Source organism: Erpetoichthys calabaricus, chromosome 2 (genome assembly GCF_900747795.2).
Source record: "Erpetoichthys calabaricus chromosome 2, fErpCal1.3, whole genome shotgun sequence".
NCBI lineage: Eukaryota > Metazoa > Chordata > Cladistia > Polypteriformes > Polypteridae > Erpetoichthys > Erpetoichthys calabaricus.
This window is the reverse complement of record NC_041395.2, coordinates 228857158-228880957: the sequence shown is the minus strand read 5'-3', so window position 1 is coordinate 228880957 and position 23800 is coordinate 228857158. Positions and strand designations below refer to the sequence as shown.

Sequence of the window (23800 nt, the reverse complement as noted above, 5' to 3'; positions counted from 1 at the left end):
AAAAAATATACTGATGCAGCAGGTAACTCTTTTCAACTGATAGGACTTGCTACCACTGAGAAAATGACCTAACTCATTCAGCAATTTCTAGATCAAACGTGATGTCTTGAATATTCCAACAATACTCCTGTGAGAAATTTTCAAGGCTTTGGCCTTATGAAATGGGGATTAAGCTTCTGAAATCAGAGGGCTACATTACAAAACACATCTTGCCTTTTACAGTCATGGAAAATGCACAAGAAGAATCTCATAAAAAATAAGATGCTTACTATTAACCGATATGTACTCTGGGCTCTTAATAGGTACAGTAATTCCTCCTCCATCGCGGGGGTTGCGTTCCAGAGCCACCCGCGAAATAAGAAAATCCGCGAAGTAGAAACCATATGTTTATATGGTTATTTTTATATATTTTAAGCCCTTATAAACTCTCCCACACTATTATAAACATTTCACGCACAGTTATACAGCATAAACCCTTTGTATTCTCTTAGATATTAGGTAAGATTCGTTGAAATTATGTATGTAAACACAGTTTACATACAGTAAAACCTAAATATTATTTTAAAGATATCGAGCATCTCCGATATCAATACGTCACAGCCATTACAACAGACAGGCCACCAGCAATAAATACGTACAATACAAGAAAAATTGTATACAGTAAAATGTGTGTACAGCGACACTAAACTATGTACATGTAATAAGTACTGTACGTAAATAATTAATTATGGTTACTCACCAACAATGACACGACGACTTGTCCGATAACGATGAGTTTAATTTTACTGCACAACAAAGGATAGCGTTACAGCTCTTCTAAAGGAGCCTCTTCAGGCGACTGTTTAGCACCGCCGTTGTTCTTCTTCCATCAGTCTTCAATCCAAATCCCTAAAGCAGATTTCATCCAGACTACTGCCTTATCATGTCCACTTGCAACTCATTTTGCGCCCTGATTAAAGGACTCTGCGGCCGTAGATCTTATATGCTTTTCCTCCTTTTTAAATAAAAAGAATCGTGGACTCATTGATGCTGTAATTGTGTCCTACAGAGGTGTAGCTGTTTCCTTCCTTCAACATATCCAAAACTTTTACCTTTTCTGCAATCCTGAAGCATTAGCAGTAACGTGCATTAATTCTGAATGAGTGAGATTAGATTTCCTGGTTAATGCAGCACTCCGTTGCTGAGCCAATCAGCAGCACACAGGAACTAAACCGCGTGCTCTGATTGGGTAGCTTCTCAGCCATCCGCCAATAGCGTCCCTTGTTTGAATTCAAATGCGTCCCTTGTTTGAATTCAAATAGGCAAATCAACTGAGCAAGCACACATACTGTAGACCGCAGACATCCGCGAAGCAGTGAAAAATCTGCGATATATATTCACATATACTTACATTTAAAATCCGTGATGGAGTGAAGCCGCGAAAGACGAAGCGCGATATAGTGAGGGATCACTGTATACTGAAGGTTGTGAAAATACTCCTTACTATTAGCCCATACTCTGCAGAGTGAGAACATGCTTTTTCAAGCCTAAACCTCATTATTACTAACATGGCACTTAATGGTCCAAGTGTGACAAATTTTATTGCAGCTGTATAAACAGATCGCTGGTTGTAATCAACTAAAGGTGTATGACATTGTAAAGTATATATTGTTCCTCAGAATAACCCTGAATGATGTTTTTGACAAAATTGGTGGAGTCTAACTTAGGTTTGAAAACTACATTGACGAATACAATATTAATGTAGTATTTCAGTTAATTTTTGAAGATATATTTATGTAGACCACATGACACGCTAATTTTAAATCATCTGTTTAGTAAAATCTTAAATTCCAAGACGTCGATTGGGTTTATATTGTGGTAGAAGATGTTATGCACTGATGTACAGAAAAAGTTTACTAATAAACATTTGTGTAAAAAATTGGAGGTAACCCTTGACCCGGTATATAAAGTTGGGCTACCAGAAAGTGTACCTGGACTACTAGGTTTGCAAAGCTGGTAGCCCAGCAGACTATCATATGCATTTACAATTTGTCCACCCCATTAGAGTATATGCTGTATATATGGCAACAGTGTGTTCTCTATTTTGTTACATCAGTTCAAGTAGAGAGTTTAACAGCTGTTCAAAGAAATAATGGAAATATGAACTAACAATAAAAAATACACTTTACAGATTTGAAAAATGGATGAATGAAAGTTTCACTCATATGTCATTTTGAGCATCAGCAAATAACAGTAATTTACAAAACATAACTACTGTATTACAGTCTCACAGCCTGTATGGATGGGTCATATCTGGCAGAGTCATTTCAGTTTATAGTGTCACAGTTGTTAAGTATAATAGTTCGGAATACAGTGGAAAGGTGGCAAGGCCCTCATACATGCAGAGCAATAAACCATACCATCAAGTTTCCTGGTTCCTCCTATTTGAGACCATAAAGTAATGGTACAGTGATATGCATAGGTGATATAAGAGTTCAAGGGGATTGTCATGAAATATATAATTGATAAATACATAACCGTGAACAATCATGATTGGTGATGATCCCCATAGGACACAAACCTCCATCAAATGTCAAAAAAATTAAAAAGTAAATAAACAATTTATGTTTATTTATGTTTAGCTTTAACTAAACCAAAAGTTTCTGGAAGGTGTTGGCAGACTGCTTCATCTGTCAACATGTTGTGTGCCTGTCAAACCTCTTCTTGAAAATGCATGCCCAGTGCTGCCTTTCTGTTCTGCTTGCCCCATAATCCTCTGCTGGAAGCACTTTGGACGCTGTGTCTCTAACAGTGTGTTTTCAATATAACAGAGTGCACAATTTTTGGTTTTATGTGAGCACAGTGAGTTTTTCTTATCTTGACCTAAGTGTTGTTAGTGAACAAATGTACCTCTTTTGTTTATTTTGTACTGTCACAAAAACGAGACATACTCAGATAAAGGTTTGGGGCAGCCACGCGTATAATATGGTATCCTGGCTGCAAAGTCGTTTTTTCATCAAATAAACAGCACTGATGTGCATACAACTGAGTCCAAAACAAGACTGAGGAATTAGGAAAAAGGGGCAGGCTTTTAAAGGGGAAGAGAGGAAGTGAGGTCATAAGGATCAGGCCCATGTTCTTTAGCCATTGGTTCGAGCCCGGACGTGACGTCAGAGGGGCCGGAGCCGGTAAGGTCTCCTTCCAGTGACGTCAAGAGAGCCAGATAGAATCTCCCGGGAATGGTCTACAGGAAAGAGAGAAAAAGAGTCAGTGCACTCTGCCAGCTCCCGGCATGCCTCAGAACTGCCGTCACTCAAGCCCTTTAGCTGCCTCCCATGCGCATGTGTGTGACAGTACTTAATTAAAATTTTTGTTCTTCCCTTCTTTTTCTAGACCCACTTAAATACACAAGGTTTCAAGTGGCAAAACCTGCCAATGGAAATAAGGAGAATGCAGGGATCAGTTCCATTGCTGGTTATGCTTCCCCTGTCGGCTAAAACCCATATTCTCTCAAGCAGTGCTATTTTAAATAAAACCACAATAAAGTTCCTGAAGTCAAAACTTTTCATAAAAAATTAGTATAGTGTGTGAGGCATAAGCCAATAAACCTTGTATTTGCTTTTTTTCGATAAAATAATGTCCTGTGTGTGACTAAATTGCATGGTAATCTTCACCAAGGGTTCTTGCCATGTGTTACAATTTTTAAATTATTTCACCCTACCATTAAGTTAAGTACAGAAAAAAGGTGGAAAAAAATTCCCCCACTTTGGAGTCTATTTAGTAACTGGAGCAAAGTTACTAAAAACTGTTGGGAAGACACAGAGTAATCTGGTCAAAAATTCACCATGTAATAATGTATAATTAAAATACAGCAGATTTAAAAGGATGATGTTGCCTGTTTTAGGTGGGCACGTGCCTGCATAAGGAAATCTGTTATCTTTGGTTGAGATAAAAACCAAGTACATATGAGGACCCACACAAAATAGCATGCAAAAATTGTGTCAGCTATTTAAATATGAAATAACTACATCTGTTTTAAGCATGCGTGTCCACTGAAGAATGTGGGAGACCCAAGTCGGATTGTGTATAATGTTTCTGAAACAAGAAATCAAGTTGAAATATGATCGTCTTTTTAAGAAAACAAAACATCAGATTTTTGTTTGATTTGAATGAAAATAACATTTCTTAATGACTGTGCTAGATTTTTCCGAAAAGTGCAATCCTTTCCTTCAAACCTTCAAACCAATATCAATAATGTAACATTTTACACTTTTTCAGCCAGCATTTCTCCCCTTGCTGGGGTTCAAAGTTTTGTTAAATTTTGTGCCCTTTATTTATATTAATGTTTCTTTTGCTGATTTTGTGCATTTTTCTTTGTGTTTATTTGTATCCAGAAAAAGCTTTGGTTATATCCCATGTCTCATGTGTTTGGTGGGAGGTACCCCAAGAGACAGGGCCACCTGCCAATCACTGCTAGGAACTGACCTTCACCTTATATACTTGAGAGCCTTCCATAGTTTCTGGTGGTTCGTTTCGAATGCACCAGGGAGTGGAGTGTTACTTGTGTTTTGCTGTGCCTTTTTGCTTTTGTGACTTCCTGAATTTTTGAACATGTGTTTTTTTTTTGTTACTTTGCCTTGGGATTCTGTATTGGAACTGTGTTCACTGTAGATTGTCTTGCCTTGTCATGCAATTCCCTTTGTGCTATTCGCACTATAAACTACTTTTCTTTAAATAAATCTTCTATTTTATAAAGACTCTTCTAGGCCCCTTTGGTATGTAGTCACACTTTGGATGCTAATCCCCCCAAGAAGGCAATTTTTGATAGTATGTTTGGCTCTTCTGTGGTTTTCTAACTCCTGAGGCACAACAACATATTTATGTCAATCAGTCAACAAATATTTGAAGTTTGGGAATGGGAGCTGGGAATCTATTAAGTCTGAAGTACAGTAAGTATTAATTAGATTAGGAAATTCAGAAAATCTACTGAAACCAATTTCTCACCTTACTGTACCAACTGCAGATATTGTGAACAAGATAAGAAACACAAAAATGTTTTCAAACCTTTTATTTTTTTGAAAGAAATGATTTTTTTCATATTGTTAAAATTATGAATTGAATAAACCAAACAATATTTCAGCCATTGATCGATATTCTCAGTTTATTGAAGGCGGCATCACAGGTTAAGGAATATTTCCTCTAGAATTTTAGAGTTTTATTTTCATCCATCCATTTATCTCTTTTCTGAATGGGCTTAATGCAGTACAATTTTCATTCAGGTCAACAAACTGGTATCCAGAAAGTTGTTGTTTCAAATCCCCGTCACTGCCAAAAGAGATCCTACTCTGCTGGGCCCTTGAGCATGACCCTTAACCTGTAATTGCTCCAGGGGCACTGTACAATGGCTGACCCTGCGCTCTGACCCCAAGGGGTATGCAAAAACTAACAAATTCCTAATATAAAAAATTGTATAAGGCGAAATAAAGAACAAAAAAAAAAAATACAAAACAAAACTGTGCAATTGTTATCAGTTTTCCTGCATTTAAGGTGTAATTTCAAAACACTGTACACACACAAGCAAAACAGACATGGCTGTATGTTCATTGTAAGCTGTTGTAGTGTGTGGTAAGTGTTGTGATTTGTTAATTATTGATTTAGCTGCCAGTGTGATAATAATGAAGTAATACATCGGTTGTTGAAAGCAGTGAATTCCTGCACCCTGCACTTGACTGAGAATATGCTAGTCTTATACAAAGGCTCTGTTGATTTAACCCAACCCGATAAACTGCTTAATATACCTTTTGTCCTGTATACAGTACATTCTTAAAAATAATGGTTCTTTAATGGCATTTTATGGTCTTTACTGAGTTGTGTGGTTCCTCATAGAAATATATTTTTTTAATTCTGAGAAAGATTCTCTGCATATGAAGTTGGTTCTTTGTGCTTTGAAAAACCTTATAGGTAGAAGAAAACAAAATCTTTAATGTATGGTAGGTTACTTAGCAGGACACTAACAGATTAAGAAAATTTGGACTTAGCCTATGTTATTGTAAGCAACAGTTCATTTCAAATCATGACTTATTAGTATTTCACAAATCTATTACCATCTATTGTTAATTATTGCATGGAGCCTGTTACGGATCCAAATAAATAAACGTTCTTTCTGGAACCTTCATGTGGATGGGTCTTTTTCGAACCAAAAATGGTTCCCCTATGTCACTGCTCCAAAAAAAAACACTATGGCACCTTTATTTTTAAGAGTGTACCCATAGTATAGTACAGAGTTATACAAAAACACTCAAGACCACTCTTCTTTTACTCATGTATGGTTATTTCAGATTCACTATATGTATGGGATTGACTGTCATCTTGCTATGGTTTAAATTCTAACTGATACCAAATACAGATAAATCTTGTTCCAAAATCAGATATTTTGACAAAAATGACAAACGTTTTGTCCGGAGAGGATTACAAGGCTTTTGATGTGGCAGCCCCTGTATAGTATCTTAGTCTCACAGCTTCTTTATTCATGTGGAGCTGAAGTGTCTAAAAAACTGAACTCAGATGGAAAAATGTAAAAAACGTTTAAGAAATGTCTTACACCCAGGCTTTTAGGATATTTAATACAGTAAAAACAAAGTTTTGTCTTGACCTTTTCACTTGTAAACTTGGAGTGAACTTATGTCACCAGGCTTCTGTTTCTGTTTTTCAGGATGGTACAATCACTGATGGAAACCTACATCACAGTGTTTTGGTTCTTGCCACACTCAAAAGCTCCAAAATGGATGAAGGCCTCAAAACTAAGTAGGCCTCACCCCTAGCAGCCTAGCCTCAAACAAATAACAGGCTTCAAGGCTGCACAAGTCCAAAAATGGGGCTAAGGTTTTTAAACATCACAGCTGAAAATGTTTACAAAAAGGAGGAATAATAATTATCAAAGAAAGCAAAGTTTTCTTAATATTTAAGAAATTTATTAAGGAATTCTAAAAAAACAAAATCACAAAAATTCTAGCAAGAAAAATGCAGTAAAAATAGGTTTTGCCATCAAATCCAGTCCAGGAACAATAAACAGTCCCTTAGACTGAAAGTAGTAGGTAGTAAATCCAAATACATAAAAGTCACAAAATCAAAAACCTGGAATTGAAACAAAAACGCAGTGCCAAAGCTGCAGTGTAGGCAGACGCTTCTCTTTTTATTACGTAACTCTGTCCTATCAGGCCCCACATGAAGGGCACAAGGTAAACCATAACAAAGCACACTAATAAACACAGAATACATCAATATGAAATAAACAATAAGTAAACTATTCAATGCATAAAATAACAGAAAGAAAACATCAACGTTAATTAAAAAATAAATGAATAAAAAGAAGAAGCATCAGAATCAGAGATGAATCCCTAGCTAATCCATAACACTGAGGATCACTGAGTATGAAGACACTGAGATTTATTGAGAGAGGATGCCCTCTTTCCTGAAGAGCACTCTCAGGTTTGCTTTGTTGGAATGAATTATTTTCTCTGCCTAATAAAATAATGATGCCATATCTGAAGTCTGTTAAACACACCATACTGTTTTTCTGGTCACATTCATCTTGGAGAAATATACTACAGGCTTAATGTGTTTAATTGCATTTCCTAAAGCTAATCTTCAATTGCTTCTTGTGAAGATTAAGCAACAAATCTACAGGACCTTTGCTTTCCTCTGAAAAACACCACCTAGAAATTCATGAAAAAGAATTATGTGGGAAGGTAAGACATTCAAGTGGTTACTCCAAAAATGCCCAAAGCTTTTGAATGCAGCAAAACACTAGTTACCTTTTTCAAGCAAAAAACTGACAACAGACTGCAATCAAACCAGTGCTGGCTTGCTGCCATCATCTACTGGCAGAAATAAATTTTGCAACTAGTACAATTATATACAAGAGCATGCATTTATCAGTATGGATGGCTTTAGAGTTATACGTATGACCTGTAAACAAGTAAGTAATAAATAAAACTATATGTGATTGGTTTATTTCCAGAGGGATTCCACATGTATTGCCAGATGGCAGGTGGTGTTTCAAGGTAAACTGCTGGCGACTGTAGTGCACCTTCTGAAAATCTTCTGGTCATAATAATGATGTTACTTTGTCCCCCTTTTGGTGGTAAAGTGAAAGGAATTGGTTCTGGAGGCCAACTGGAGGCAGGCTTAGCATTTCTTTTCCAGTTTGTCACATTCCTGGCTGTGAACCCAACGTTTCTGGCATATCATTCCTGCTCCCTATTATCATTGGTACTCATAAGATCTGTGAATGAATCATGCATATAACAGATACATCTAAAAACTTTTCTTCTCTAGCTAATTAACATAATAGCACCATAGTCAAAAGAAGATTTATTTATTCTAAGGGAAACCTAAAATTTATTTCAGGAATAGGAAATTCAGTTGCTAGAAAAACCCCCAACATACATATGTGTAGGTGACGTTTAGCAAGTAAAACAAGCACATATAAAAATCTAAACCAAAACTAAAAAAACAACAAACTGCTTAAGAAAACTAGTTTTTCTCTTCTGAATGACTCTTGCCTTTCTTTACATCATAGTTCAGATAGTTGTTGAGTTCAGTTTGGACAGATGGAGTTGTCTAAGCTTACAAATAATTTATTTTACAGTACAGAAGAGATTAGCAAAGGATTTGGCAAAGAAATGGTCAAAAACAAACATGGGTTTGTTACTTCTTAAGTCCACATGAACTTCATCTATGCCAATATGCAAACTGAATAATGCAGTAAGAAAATGAAAATGAGATTCAAAGTCAAAAGTTCCCTAACAAGATTTATTGTTTTATTTTTTGAAGGTGTTGAAATACAGGTATGCTTATTATATTCATAATGTGTGTATTTGTACCAACATAACATTAAATAAGGTGTACAACCATTTGCAAAAATGTAATGGGTCCATGACTAGAAAATGCCAGTGCACACTGAAAAATATGGAGAACTGTAAAATATTTAAAAAAATAAAATAAACATAAAGTTTACAACAAGCAAAATGTAAAGCAAAAATGTCTAATACATTCCTCACAACAGTATTTATGATTACTTATCAAACTTTAATAAAATAACGGTCATGTTTTTAGGTGACATACATGCACCAATCTGGAAACAGCATAGTGTTGAATTAACTGCAGCTATGAACAGAGATGCTGATGACTTCAGCAACAATGTCATCAACCACATAAAAGTAAGCAATATACTGTAAATAAAGTAAACCAAACATTATAAACATCAATTAAATTTAGACCGTGAGCTTTGTCACAGTAAGAGCAAATTGCATACCTTATTGAAGAAGGGTGCCCCAGACTTTTTTATCTCTAGGATAATGACATAATGAAAGGTATTTTGGTTAGGAGTGAGTTGATTGGTGGCAGCAGTGAAGACGATATACTTTGACTTTCTGCTTTCCACTTCACTATACAGGCAAACTAGGGGTATGCTGGCCTTTCAGTAGTGAGTGTTCCAGAATGATGATCCCAAGTGTACCCCCAGGCCTTCACAGCCCATTACTAGATGAGTCTGTGGCTGAAGTGAGAGGCAACGGTTCAACTGGCAGAAGGAAGAAAGAGATCAGAATTGTTATACATAAAGGTACAGAAGTTAAGGAATAAGTGAATTGAGAATTATTTACAAAATGTTGTGAAACATGCATCAATCAGCCAATGTGACAGATAAGAAACCATCCTCTATGTTTGAAGGGATATGTAGGCCAGGAATGGCTATGAGGTCTATGATTTTCTGTTCACTGAGTAATTATTTAACTCTTCTTGTTCTTGCAATGTACATTTGAAGACCTCTCTGTTCACAATATGTATTTTAATATTGAAATACACAACAAAATTATCAAACCCGGTTAATCTACTTCAGGGTCACAGGGTGCCAAATCCTATCAGCAGCATTGGATGCAAGGCAAAAATGGGTCTGGACAGGTTGCCAGTCCTTTACAAAGGTCATGTTTTCTCTCTCTCACACACACACAAAGAGAAAACAGTGTGAGTGGGTTGATTTGAAGCTGCCCATTAACTTACCTAAACCTACAAATCCATCCATCCATCCATCCATTTTCCAACCCGCTGAATCCGAACACAGGGTCACGGGGGTCTACTGGAGCCAACAAATCTCCACTGCCAATCCCAGTTGCAGAGAACAAAACTTAGCATCTTAGCTTGCTCTGCTAAATGAACATTCCTTTAGTTGATAAACTATTATCACTCTCCTCTATTGTAGGCAGTGATTTAACATCAGTACTCTTGTAAAAATGGGGGTGTACATGCATGCATCTGTCCATGCAATTAATGAACCTGCTGAATGCAGTTTTACAATTATGAACAAACGAAGCCTGTTCCAATATCACTGGGCACAAAGAAGGAATCAATACATATAGTGTATACACATTGCACTATTTACATGCCATTACATTTGTTTGTTAACTTAATTTGATTGTTCATATATTAGTTATATTTTGAGTTATGTATTTTAATGGAGAGATGCTTATGAAAGAGTAAGCAAAACTGTAAACACAATCTAAATGTCAAGTCTAGTGCCCATTTAAAACGTCATATCTGTAGATTTTCTATGTTTACTCCATGGTCATTCTGATTTCCACCTGGGACTTCAGTTTCTACTGATAGTTTAAGCACACGCTGTTACATTGATTGGATGACCAGTGTGTGACAGACTGGCATCCCATCGAAGGCTGCCATCAGCCCGTTGTTTCCGTGATATTCTCCAGCAAAATAATAAGAAATATGGAGGGATACACAATGGTTGGAGACTGATCAGCTCATTTTGCGATAATATTTGGTCCCACAAACTCCTGGTCGTTCATTCATTCTAAACAGTAATCATCTCAGTTCCTTGCCTCCTTGCCATCTCATGGTGTGTTCTCAGCTTGTGATTTATCACGTTATAATATTTGCAGCAAGCATCATATTAGAGCGCACTTCATACGCTCGCACCACCGTCCTAATCAAGTGCGGTTCCCAGCTGCACGCATTCGTAAACTTAATTTTAGAAGTTTGTTGTTTCATTTCACTACCGCTTCTGCGACTATATTTCAAAATGCCAGTCCCGATGAGATTTTATTTCTTCTAAACTGAATTTAACAGCTAAAAATACTGCACAGTATATTTCTCCGTTTTATTACCAATTTGTAATCCGTATATTTCCCCCAACATCCTTTAGGTTTGCCTGAATTTTTATACCCTGTCTGTTCCACGTGCGGCTCCTGTTCTTTTTGCTTTCCATCTCTCTTTTCATATGTCAGGATAACACAGTGCTATTGAAAGTCTCTGCAGTCACGTGACGAGAGTGAGTGTGTGTGTGTGTGAGAGAGAGAGAGAGAGAGAGAGAGAGAGAGGGAGAGAGAGAGAGATGGAGGGAGGAGGGGTGGTCCTCCTCCGCAGTTTGCTGTTTGTTATGTCTCAGACACCGTGAGTGCTGGATAGATATACAGAGAGAGAGAGAGAGAGCGAGAGAGAGAGTGAGAGAGAGCGTGAGAGAGAGAGAGAGAGAGAGAGAGAGAGAGAGAGAGAGAGGGAACCAGTGCTGAATTCAGTACCTGTCTCCTCTGTGAAGATCCTGGGATTTCCCTGCCTTTTCCCCCGACTGTTTTCCCTATTGCATTTTATTAGAGGGTGTATTCTTTTGCCTTGGGATTTTATTTTCATCGTTTTGCATTTACCTTGCCATTATTATTCATTACCCTTTCATTGGATTGGTTTGACCACTGAAGGAGCTTGGATGAACTGCTTTGGCAAAAACTGGACATGGAATTGCTGATAATTTGCCTTTCGACTTGGATTTTGCAATGCAATTCAGTGCAAGCGGACTCCATCATTCATATCGGTAAGGAGCCACGGCATGGAAGACAATCAGAGTAAAGCAAGCAATCCAGCCGGTTGAACGCATGAGATAAGAAATTAGAATCCACTTTGTTGCATAGAAACAGGGGAGGATTTCTAAAGAGAAGATAACGAAGGGCATACAGCATAGAGGAAAGGCAGTTATTTAGAAAATCGAGGAGAAAAAAAAAAGTAAAGCTATTGGATATTCCCAAAGCGCCTTATGTGGAGCGTGCACGGGGTATTTTGGAAGAGTTTTGACCCCTCCTTCCCTTTTATCCAAACCACGCTTTACTTCTAAGTGGTTACCATGTCATACCAAATCTGCAGACGATCCCCGCAGAAGCACACGTAATGTGGATAGTACTTGCCTAATACTGTAAATCTAGGAGATCTGGTTATTTCAATTGAAATGAAATCACAGGAATCGGAGCACATCAGTTAGTCTAACTATCATTGTGCGGAAACTATTCGGAACATCTGCCCCTGTGAAAGTGGTGCACCGATGATTTAACGGGCATTACATTTCTTTGAAGGGCAACTGGTAAAATGGCATAGTGGACCGCTGAACTTCAAGACTGGGATGGGAGGGGTGGTGGGTGCTCATAAACCAACTGTAACCGCTCGTTTTTCTTGTTTTAAATGAAATTGAAGTTGTGCGGCTGCAAAACTATGAAATACTAAGTCAGCAGACAAGATGCTATAGATAAACCTTTATGAGAACGGGGGCGGTTGAAGGGTATCAGTCCAAATCAATGGCAACATCATTCGTATGTGCTAAAGCGGCCCAGAGCACACGCACACTTCCCGACTGTGTTAAGATAAGTAGATGAGTATGTAGCACCTCTGTAATAACACGAACCCGGCTCTTTTGCCAAATATTAAAAAGGGAGAAAGTGTTCGAGCATCAGGGTCGTGCAATCTAGACGTGGTGTGAGGAGTTTGGGGATTAAATCGCCTGGATTTCCGCAGGGTGGCTAAAGCAAAAATAATGTGGTTGTGCAGAGGGGCGCTCCGATTTCTGATGCCATGATGTTAAAACAAATCTAATCGTCCAACATGCTTTCCTTAGTGCGTTAACTGGAATCTTTGATGAACCTGGTAAGAGCAGCATTACGATTCACTTTTAAGTTAATGCCAGTTTTATTTTCTCTGTAGTAAAGTTCCGATATATTGTACTTCCCTTATAAAACTCATCAAAGGGGATTGTTTTTTCATATTAAGATACAATTTCAGAATGTCAACCCGATATTACAATGCGCATCACCTAGTCAATGCGGATCTATTAGACATTTTCTAAGGTACAAAAACACCTTCCGGTGCTTGGATTCATTTGCAGTACCTTAACGCCGGTGAAATTTCCGTGCTCCAAGTGACATTTTTACACTAGATTAGAAATGATTTTTTTTTTCTCTTTTAACTGCAGCCCCATTAGCAATTGGTAAGGGCAGACTACTGCAGTTAGTAATTTTGGCTACACCTAAAGCAGAGGCGAAATGGAAAACACTGTGGCGCTTACGAAATGTCGAATACAAGCTGATAAAGTGGAAGTCGACACTTCATTAAGTGAATGCTCCTTGGGGGGCAAAAATGTGTAACAGGCGAATAGAGAAGGACGGCTAAGGTCTGGGAGACGCGTCTCTCTGGGTAATGTGGGATCTAAAGACCTGCTGCAGTTGAAAGTTCCCTAACGTATCCTAACGGCTCCTTGAATTGAATGTTATAGCATCCTAAAAGAGCCAGTGAATAAAGCATCAGAACATTCCATCCGGAATTAAGGCATTGAACGAACCCTCTAATACCCCAAAGCTTGTATTTTTTTTCTACAAGCCATCAATTGGAATCATTATGAAGCTAATGATTTGTAACAAGAAATGGGCAAATGTTCGATTTTGTGGCACTGCCTGCAACGTGCCCTTAGTCAAAGTATCATCTAACATGAGCACGGTACCTTCATCCGAACACTTCTTTTAATTATCATCAGCCCATCTTCTACTTAAACTTTCTCACATCCTTCAGCTGTTTTTTTTGATAAACGGGCAATAGATCACTTTAAGGAGATGATTTCAATATAATCATCACCGCTAACTTTTTAAATAACGAAACAATGAATGTATACATACGCACAACCTGTCCAGGAACTGTAAACTAGAATGTATAACCTAACTATGCAATGTGGCATAGCTCAAGGGCCTAACCAGTAATCGACAGAGCATCTATCCAATACGATTTTTCAACTGATTAGTGGTATAATACACGTGCTACTTATTCCCCTTTCCTAGGCGTCCTCAGATTGTTGTTCACAAAGTTTAATGGAAATGAAGACGTTTGATGGCACACATTGATCTTTAGTATCATTTACGAGATGTCACAATAAAAGGCGTGTGTCTGTGTGTGTGTGTTGGGGGGCCGTGAACAGTTCTTTTTAGTTAAGTGATTATTTAATAATCACATTGAAAAGAGCTTCATGTAAAGACTCCCAAGTGCTTTACGTACCTTCTGTGGCTCACAAGTATTTAATTTATCACCGGTAGCCCTGCAATGGACACGTGTACAATAATTCGGTTCCCTTTACTCTCCTGCTATAAATACTGTACTGTACCAGTCCTTTATACGTAGTATATGTATGGAATTTAACACATTATAAGCTTAAATGTGGTTATAAATTAATACGTTGTTGAAATTAAAGAATTAACTGTTTCAAACTTGGATCATTTGGGCGTCATATCACTGAATTAAACAGATCCGCTTTTTCTAACAGAGCACTTACTGGAACAGGTGTCGCGGACCGAACGAGTTGCCAAGTTGCACACTGCGCTTTCCAGGCTGAGACGAGTAAATGGCGTTCACTTGTGCTCAGTGCACTGAAGCAGTCGATATTCTTGTGGACACCTTGAGTGATTAAAGCATGGCAGTGTAGTCAATACGTTTATAATTCTTTTCTATTTTTAACTCCAATACTCCTTTAGGTTTTCTTTGCAATGATATATTTAAATTTTGTACAGATGATAACTTATAGATCTTAAGTCCACTGGTTAGGATTGCACCTATTTGATCTCAGTTTTCTTATGGATTCATCCATGGCCTTTTTGGGCCCATTGAGAGACCCTCGTGTGACCAACACGCATGAACAACAATACAATGTACTGCATGCTTGAAGATCACCCAAAGTATTTCAGTTTCAGCTTTTAAAACGTTTCACACTTATTAAACTAAAGGAAAGACTGTTGTATGATCATATACTGTATTTCTCAAAGACACTTTATTAACTTGTTAAAAACATCAGGTGGCACGCCGATGTGGCTCCGCCTTCATTAACTGTCTCGGACATTATTCTGTCTAGTCATGCGATACGCTATTAACATATTAACATAATTTATTTAAATGTCTACTCTCTCTCTCACACACACACACAAATATATATATATAGACACAGAGAGAATATAACTGTTTCTATATGTTTTACCTTCTCAAATAACATTGCTTATATTGCCAGTTTAAAATAGTATACACAATTACTTGTTACAGCAATTCATTCATATACGTATGTAGTGTTCAAATAATATTTGTCATCGATATCCGTAAAAAATCGGTAATTTTAACATCTCATTAGTATTCAACACTTGCACTTTAATCACATTTCCTTTTCATCTTTTAACCGATTTTGTTTTTTCTGCGTATTTTTGTAGGTACCGTTATTTACTTTGACATTGCTGAAAGTTCACAACAGTGCTAATAGCCTAATCAGATGGCACATGTATGGTAAATAGCGCAGCACCTGTTTGACGAACTGAGTTTCCTTTATTTTCCATTCGTGAACTATAGTCATTATGCAATCCTTTTTAAACAACTTCAGCACGTTAACATAACGTGTGTACACTTTACGATCCTTCTGGAAAAGGATTAATAAGTTAGTCTAGACGCATCCTTATTAAAATGATGAAAGTGCATAGCGACATATATTTTGTCCATCCTTTCTAAATAAAATACGATGCAGTCAGCAAGAATCAGTATGGAACTGCTATAAAATTCAGTCCTAGCTTTGCAAATGATGGTAGAATATTCGTCAGCGGTTCCCGGTAATTGGAAAACAAGGTTTAAGCCCCTCCAAACATGTGTGGTCGCTTGGCATCATACTTTACATGCTGCTGGGGTATAGTATATCTCACGTCTTTTTGGCCTGTTTAGCCAACCGTGAAGATTAACATTTCTTTTAAGACACGGGAATGGCTGATCGGCGATTCTAAAAGCAGAATGGTAATTTAAAAAGACAGAAGCCAGAAGTTGTGGACAGCCTGTGAGCGGGCTCTTCTCAAATCAAAACTCGTTCTCATATCATTAACAGACGTAATAATCAGGTTTGGAGCAGGCTATAGAAAAGGCCAACCAGTGACATTTCAGAAAGACTGAGAGTTCAGAGTAGTGGTGCTGTTCATTCACATTTTTAGCTATTGACGATAATAATAATAATAATAATAACAATAATAATAATGCCTTTGTGCAGAATGTTAAAGGAATTACAGACATTTATGATGTTGATTTGAAAGACTCAAACATTTATTATAGGCTTAATGTGAAATAAACGTTACAGTCTTTACACTTTTGAGAGCTGAGGTGTTTAATTTATTGGATTGATCCGGTCATTTTTTTTAAAAATTAGAATGCAATGCAAAAAAAACACCCCCAACACTAATATAAATACATAAAAAGAAAAACTGCTCCGATGGGTTCGGTCTCACTAAAGTTTTATACAAACATTTTGCTAACTTAAATACAGAGTGTTATAATGGAACGTCCATTACCTTTGTATTAATAGCATAACTATTTATTAATCAATACCCATATTGGGCTAAAGGGTGCTCATAAATAGTCTGTTTGCGGAATCTGTTACACGTTGAAACCAAGGCAATGGTTGTTCCACAGTTTACAGATTGCTTTATAAAATGGCATCCAATGAACAAGTAATCTAAGAAATAGCTGGAGTGTTTTGAATTATTTACTGAATCAATCAATGAAATGTAACCTTCTCAAGAGGATTAATTGTGCGAGCGGCGGATATAAATGTTAATTTTACTAGGAAAAAGGCATATTGTCTAGTGGATTCAGATTTGGAAATCAGGCTTTACTTATCAAGGAATGAAAACCGTCTTCGTTTAATTCAACTTAAAATTGGCATTGAGCAGGCGCAGTGCACTTGATCCATTGTTACGTATGAGGTGTGTCACGTTAAATGCGGAATAGATAGAAAGAGAGATAGAAAAACTGCACCTGGGTACAGATTTGGCACACACTGGAACTTGTTGCCCTTCACAATGCCCTGACAGGATTCGAGACATTGCTGTGGTGCCTTATCTTTGGAGTTTGCATCTGCTTCATGTGTTTGTGGGTATTTTCTTAAGCAAGTTAAACCCAAGTGGTTAACATGGCCAAGTACTCTTTGATGGTCACCGTGCCTTGAATCCGTCCCTGCAGGAACAGAATCCTGCTGCTGTTGATCATTAAAAAAAGTATATTTAGGAAATGCATTAGTGTGTAGAACTCAAAATGTGTAAATCAACATTTTTAATGTCTTCTTTTTTGATAATCCGAGACTACGCTAACGTGCATTACGATTAAGAAGACAGGTCTTATACAGGAAAGAGTGGCATAAAACCTGTTTTGCTTTGTGACATAGGCTACTACAATTTATGCACAAGAAAAATATACATTACGACTACACGTTGGTAAGTTGGTCAGTGTATCCTTTTTAGAACCCCCTAACCCCTATATGAAGTCTGAAAAGGATATAGAGTGCAGTTTCAGTTCCAAAGCACATTGTAACTCGTTTATTCGCAACACCGTGTCTCTCAAGTTATTCTTTTCCCTGGCAAGTGTGTCATTTAATCACATTCATCCAACTCCATCCATACCAGCTGCTGTTGTGGCTTTTCTACAGCCGCTTTGCAGCAGTACAGTGTCGATAGGAAGGGAAGCCTCTCGATAGAAACGCAGTACCTGTACGGGAAGCCCACACAACACTTTGTGCGCTTACACGGCTCCAATGCTGTCTGTCATACTGACTCTTCGGCCCGTTTATTGGTGAAAACTGGAATCCACAGACAAAGCCCACGCAAACACAAGGAGAAGGTGCAAACTCATCTCAAAGTTCACCAAACTAAGTATTAATCCTGGAACTCTAAGCACTACACCGTCAGTCAATTCTACAAGAGTTAACTGTGTATCTGCTCAACAGGTGCCATATTTGAAGAAAACGCAGCGAGGGACGACGAGGTCTTCCAGTTGGCAATTTCAGACCTAAGTCTCAACGATGACATATTACAGAGTGAAAAAATCACATTCTCCATAAAGTTTATCGAGACAAATAACCCCTTCCAGGCAGTCCAAGAAGGTAAGACTAAAACTTGTTAGTCATATCGATTGAATCCTTCTCGCCGAGTGTGTGAGTGTGTGAGCGCGCGCGGGCACGCGCATTTATGTGCAGTTTAGCGAAAACGCACTCCTCTGACTCCCTTTAGAGGCTCGCTGATCACGGAGATGCCTGGAGTGGATCTGCTCTGTTATAAGAGTCATATACTGCGGGTTTCAACATTATATGAAAAATAAATCATGCAGTGAGACTGTTTGCCAAGCTGCGGCTCCTTCAGTTGTGTTTTTCTTGTCTTCCGAGCAAAGAAAGCTAGGTGGAAGCATTGAGCCAAGCTTGATAATCCTTAGGATGTTAGGTAATTGATACACAATCTGTATTTAAGAGCTCCCTGCTGCGTTCTTTTCTTCCACCTGAGAAAAATAATTAGCCTTTTATTGGTCAACAGTACTTATGTAGCCACCACCCATGGCTACACATCCGATTGTTTGATGAGAGAAGTTTAATTCTTGTGATATGTTTAAAAAAGACTTTACCTCTATATGAATTCCTTCTACATGGGGGTTCTTGCAGCCTTGGGAATATAAGAGGCTAACTGAGTTATTGGATGAGCACCTCACGAGTTCTAAATAATATGGAATGGCAGTGCTGAGATTCATGCTGCTCAAAGCAAAGCAAAGCATAGCTTTGTTGAAATTGTCATTGTATTTCTTTTATGGAGTATTGTACTATTTGCACAGTTAAGTGTCAGTGGTGAATGCTGAACTGGTTAAGTAGTTTGGAAAGTGGGCAGTGTTGTGAATGTTGATTTCATGCTTTTTTTTAAATTTCTCAATAATAAGCCAAATTCCTGCCTCAATATCAATTCTTTGTTTAATTATAAGGCTTAATTCTTGTGTAGTCTGCAGAGTAAGAGAAAGGCAGCATCCTGTTTACTAAACAGAGTAAAGATTACACTTACTCCTTTTTGGCAAAAGCTTCAAATTTTTTTATTTTTTTTTTTTTGGGTGGGGGGACCCAAAACTTTAATGGTTACATCTAGTCTAATTTTCATACAATTTCAATGTTGAGGCAGTAATCGCCCCCCTTATCATTAGAGAGATTCCTTCCATCCAGTTTGACATTTATTGTTCTGAGTCATGGAAAGTTATGCCAGGCTTCTTATGTGACACATTTTGAATGGAGCAGCAAAATGTTCAGAAATGTTGAGAGTCTATTACTAGATGGACTAAATCTTTATTATTAACTTGTGTTTTTTCCTTCAATATTTTGAGAAGGTAGTTTCTCTGGAATGATGCAAAAGTTTCCATTTGTTTTGCTTTCAAATTAAATTAACAATAATGGTTCCTTGTGAGTTATATCTTCCATAAAATGTTTTAATGAAATTCTGCTGGAGGTTTGCTAAACCATTTCCTGTAGCGCAACAGTATGTGATTGTAAAAAACCAGAGTTATTTTTTTATCTTTTCTGTATTGTCTCTGTAATAACATGTCCTTTAGTTTGTATGACTTTAGAAAGTTTGTTTTCCTGCAGTGTATACAATACTTGTTATGGTTACGAGGTAACCTATATTTCCTGGGTCAGTCATGTATTTCTTACACAATTTTGGTGTCCTGATTATTATTATTTTTTAATCTTTATTTGTCCAGTATTTTAAGCATGTCTCACTTTCAATTACAATTTATCAACAGAGTAGTATGCAAGTCATTTTAGAAAGAGTGCTTTGGACAGTATATCCTTTATTGCATTAAATGTCCATTCAGTTCTATTTAAAACTTCAATTTTGTACAAATCAGATATTATATATTTATGAATATAGAAAACAAACGTTATGGCTTGGGACCTGCCCCAGTCCAATATCAAGGTGATTAGTTCTGTGTACCAGGTACACTGTAAAAAATTTCACAGTATTTTTATGGTTAAATGACTGGCAGCTCAGCTGCCAGTCATTTAACCATCAAAAAACGGTCACAAACATAGACCACTTTAATGTTTGTTTCCGTAAAATGTCAGGACTTGGAGCAGTTACAATTTATGCAAGCGCAGGATTGTTTCATTCAGTAGCATAAATAATACATGACCTGAGTGGCTGTATATGACATTTTAATTCAATTGAGTCATTGTATGTGTAAGCCATATCAAAATGGTTGTAGAGGTAGCATTGTAACATACTATAGCAACATGCCTCCAGCAACTTCATTTTCATAGAATAAAGTAGATAAGTAATAAAATACCTTATTATATGGATGGCTTTGAAAGTTTTGTTTGTTTGGTTTTATTCTTTTGAGTTGTCATGTGTATGAGCAGTGTAAACATGTTGGCATACATTATAAAACCTCAATACCCCCAGTCTTCGCTCCCCAATAACCACCCATTTCATCAGAGGGGATAATCTAGTCCCTCTGATTCTTGTTCAGTATAGCATATATATTGGAAAGCACAGTAATATACAATGAAGCAAACAGAAGAGCATGGTCGAAGTACTCCTGTTCATATATAATGTTAAAAAAGAAAAAACAAATTATTATAGCATGTTTTTAAAATCAGCCACCTTAGATTTAGACTACATCCACACTACATTTTCATTTATAAATTACAGTTTCAAACTATACTATCGTTTAACATCGTTTACTAAACTATTTCCATCCACACTTCAATCAATTAAAAGTACATATGACATAGATGTTTGCCTATGCTGGATGTGTGTGCATCGGCAGAAAAATCCTTAAAGGAGTTGTAAAGCTGCTGGTCACAAGATTTATCACAAAAATGTAGCAACCATTAAACTGTTTGCCTTTTGCGTATGTGTGCAGCATTCAAACTGTAACATGCAATTTTGTTACATACAGGTAAGTGATACAACAAGCATCTTGGAAAGCAACTCTTCAATGTCTGCTACGTTGGAAAATGATTTTCTTCAGAGAATAAGCAGGATCCAGTCAGGGACAGGCTACATAATAAGCACAAACAAATTAGTGTGTGATCAGAGTTTGTGTTTTGGAAAACTGTGTTTTCATCCGTTTGCATTGCAGCACTGAGGCTGTTCATTTTCAGAAATACATGGCTCTGGAGAGTGTTTTTAAGTCTTTGTTTTGGTGGATTGAAAACTCCAGCGTAGTGTGAGCAAAAGATGAAAATAGAGACTGCTTATCTGCATTTGTGAACAAAAATGTACTAGTGTGGCTGGAGCCTAAGTTTGCATTCTGAGTAAAGGAAAGACAATTTAATGAAAACTTTGATAAGGACACCAGTGATAACTAAAATTTTATGAATAAGATTAACCTTTTTGGCTTCCATCATTCCATCACGTCTTGCAGCAATTAGACACTGTGGACATTCGTTAACTACTGCTTCCAGTGTATATTAGAAAAAAATATAGCAATATGCTTGAAGTCGGATCTGCTACTGCTTACATACTTGTGAATTTACGGGAGTGATTTCCTGCAAGTTATATTTTTCTTAAAATTCAATAATTTCATTTTCAATAGACAGTCTTCTTCAGTCTTCTTCTTTATAATGAACAGCTGTTTGTCTGAAACATTTTAGAAACTCATTCAACTTTAATACCTGAAATCACATGATTTCAAGCATGTGAAGTCTCTTCCCGCTCATGTCATGATAAGAAATACCTTCTACTGTATATCACCAGAAACTCTAATTCCGAGACATATTTATTGCTTTTGCAGTTCCTGCTGTCCTAAATTATCAAATGATAATAGTTTGCAATAAAATACAGTGGTACTGAAAAAGTGTGTTACTTCATTGTGAAAAATGAATTTGAACTCCAAATGGCCATGAGCTTTGGTCTTATGGTGTATAGGTCGTCACACTTACTGTGTGAGTAAAAATGTATAACAGAACAAAGTAAGGCAATTGTTTTCAATATGCCATTTACTTTCTTTGAAATTTATAACCTTTAATTAAAGAATATTAGTCTACTTATATTACGAAACCAAATTAAACACAATTGTATTTGACTTATTAGGTAAATGAAAAAGTTTAATGGTAAAACATGGTAACTGATTTATGCTGGACATAAGACATAGAAACCATGAATATTATTATTATTTATATTTTAACATCTGGTTTAAGAGACAAAATGATTTTATCTGAATTGTTTATTTATTTTTTTGCACTGCTACTGCTGGTGGGAGCCAGGCCAGACACCAATGCCACAAGGGTACTTCCATGATCATCTCAGAGTTTTTCACTTCCGCATTGTTTTAGGTATGTCCCTTGCTCTTCGTCCAGTGAGATGTGCCTGTTCCCTTTTTGTGCTAAGCCCAGCAGCAGTAACTGTTTCTTAGGTACATGAAACCATTAATTCAAGACTGTCTGAAGGCCTCACAAAAAAATATACAAGTACTGATATTTCTTGCAACAATTATCCAGTAGTATAGTATAGGAGTCTTTCATTTTGTCTACCTTGCCAATATCATCTTGTTCATCATTTCATATCACCAAGCTATTAAATCTTTGTCACCCCAACAAATAATTCTCTTCTAAGATTCACTGAAATTTCTCTTTCAAGATATAGTGCCCAAAACATTCCATAACATAATATTTTTTCTGGGGAAGATCACAGATTAAAAAGCTGCAATAAATTAGGAATGTTTATTTCTACCAAACTGTTGCAACAACAGTAGTAGTCTTCATATATCATAAAAACAATACAATCTTAAAAAAAATAGTATTCTAAAAAAATTCAGTTAAGAGTACAGGATGTCAGTAAGCAATTAACATTTGGTGTATAGTGTGCCAACACTACTAAATTCTATGGGTTTTTTTTAGTTTTTCTTGCTATTGCATCCTTGACATTTTCTTTCTTTTTGCTGGAATAAAAACAAAACAACAGCACATGTCTAAACACTTCTACTTCACAAGCATTGTCACCTGGGTGGAACTGGCACACTATGCTTGTGTCCACATAGGTTTTCTGAAGGTATTGCAATTTAGTGTAATATCCTAAAAGTTTGTGTTATGTTCATTGGTAACTAAATAACTCGTGTTAATATATTATCTAAATATAATTACATATACAGTATACAGTATAACAATTTACTATACATGTGCTGATCTTGAAAAAGCTGTCAAAAAGGCTGGGTACAAATTGCTGTTCAGTTGTGTTTCACTTCAGTTACTGCAGCAGTACTATTACTGTGAAGATCTAAAAAATTTAGTTTGATAAATATTATGTTACTTAAGTTATGACCTTTATGACTGAGTAGAACCGTTATGTATTAATAATTAAAAAAAACAGATAAAAGTAATGTAAAAATATGAAGAGAGCATTTAGGATCAAAAATGAAATGCAATCAACACACAAGTAATCCAAGACTGACACGTACACCATCATTCTGTAGAAGCAAATAATAAAATAGCTTAGCATTTTGTACATAAAATATGTGATTCTGGTATTATTAAATTAAAGCTTAATCTAAAAAAACTCTTCATGTATGGCATGTTTATGTACAATATAAGCCTGGAATCTTGCTAATTTAAAGTATTTAGTCACATATCTGAAGCACATAATTTTCAGTACTGTCACTGACTTATCTCTGTGTAGGTACTGTATTCCAA

General features: G+C 36.7%; 1 protein-coding gene across 2 annotated transcripts in view; it reads left to right on the top strand.

Moving 5' to 3' along the window:
* Nucleotides 1–10249: 10249 nt before the first annotated feature.
* The window catches only part of LOC114646859 (glutamate receptor ionotropic, delta-1-like), a 1476314-nt gene continuing 1462763 nt past the window's right edge, over nt 10250–23800 (top strand). For both annotated transcript variants that reach the window (XM_028795229.2, XM_051922843.1), the window contains exons 1-2: nt 10250–11860; nt 18089–18244. In XM_028795229.2, coding sequence (XP_028651062.1) covers nt 11782–11860; nt 18089–18244 — 235 coding nt within the window. In that variant the 5' untranslated portion in view covers nt 10250–11781. The remainder of the gene's footprint in view (nt 11861–18088; nt 18245–23800) is intronic.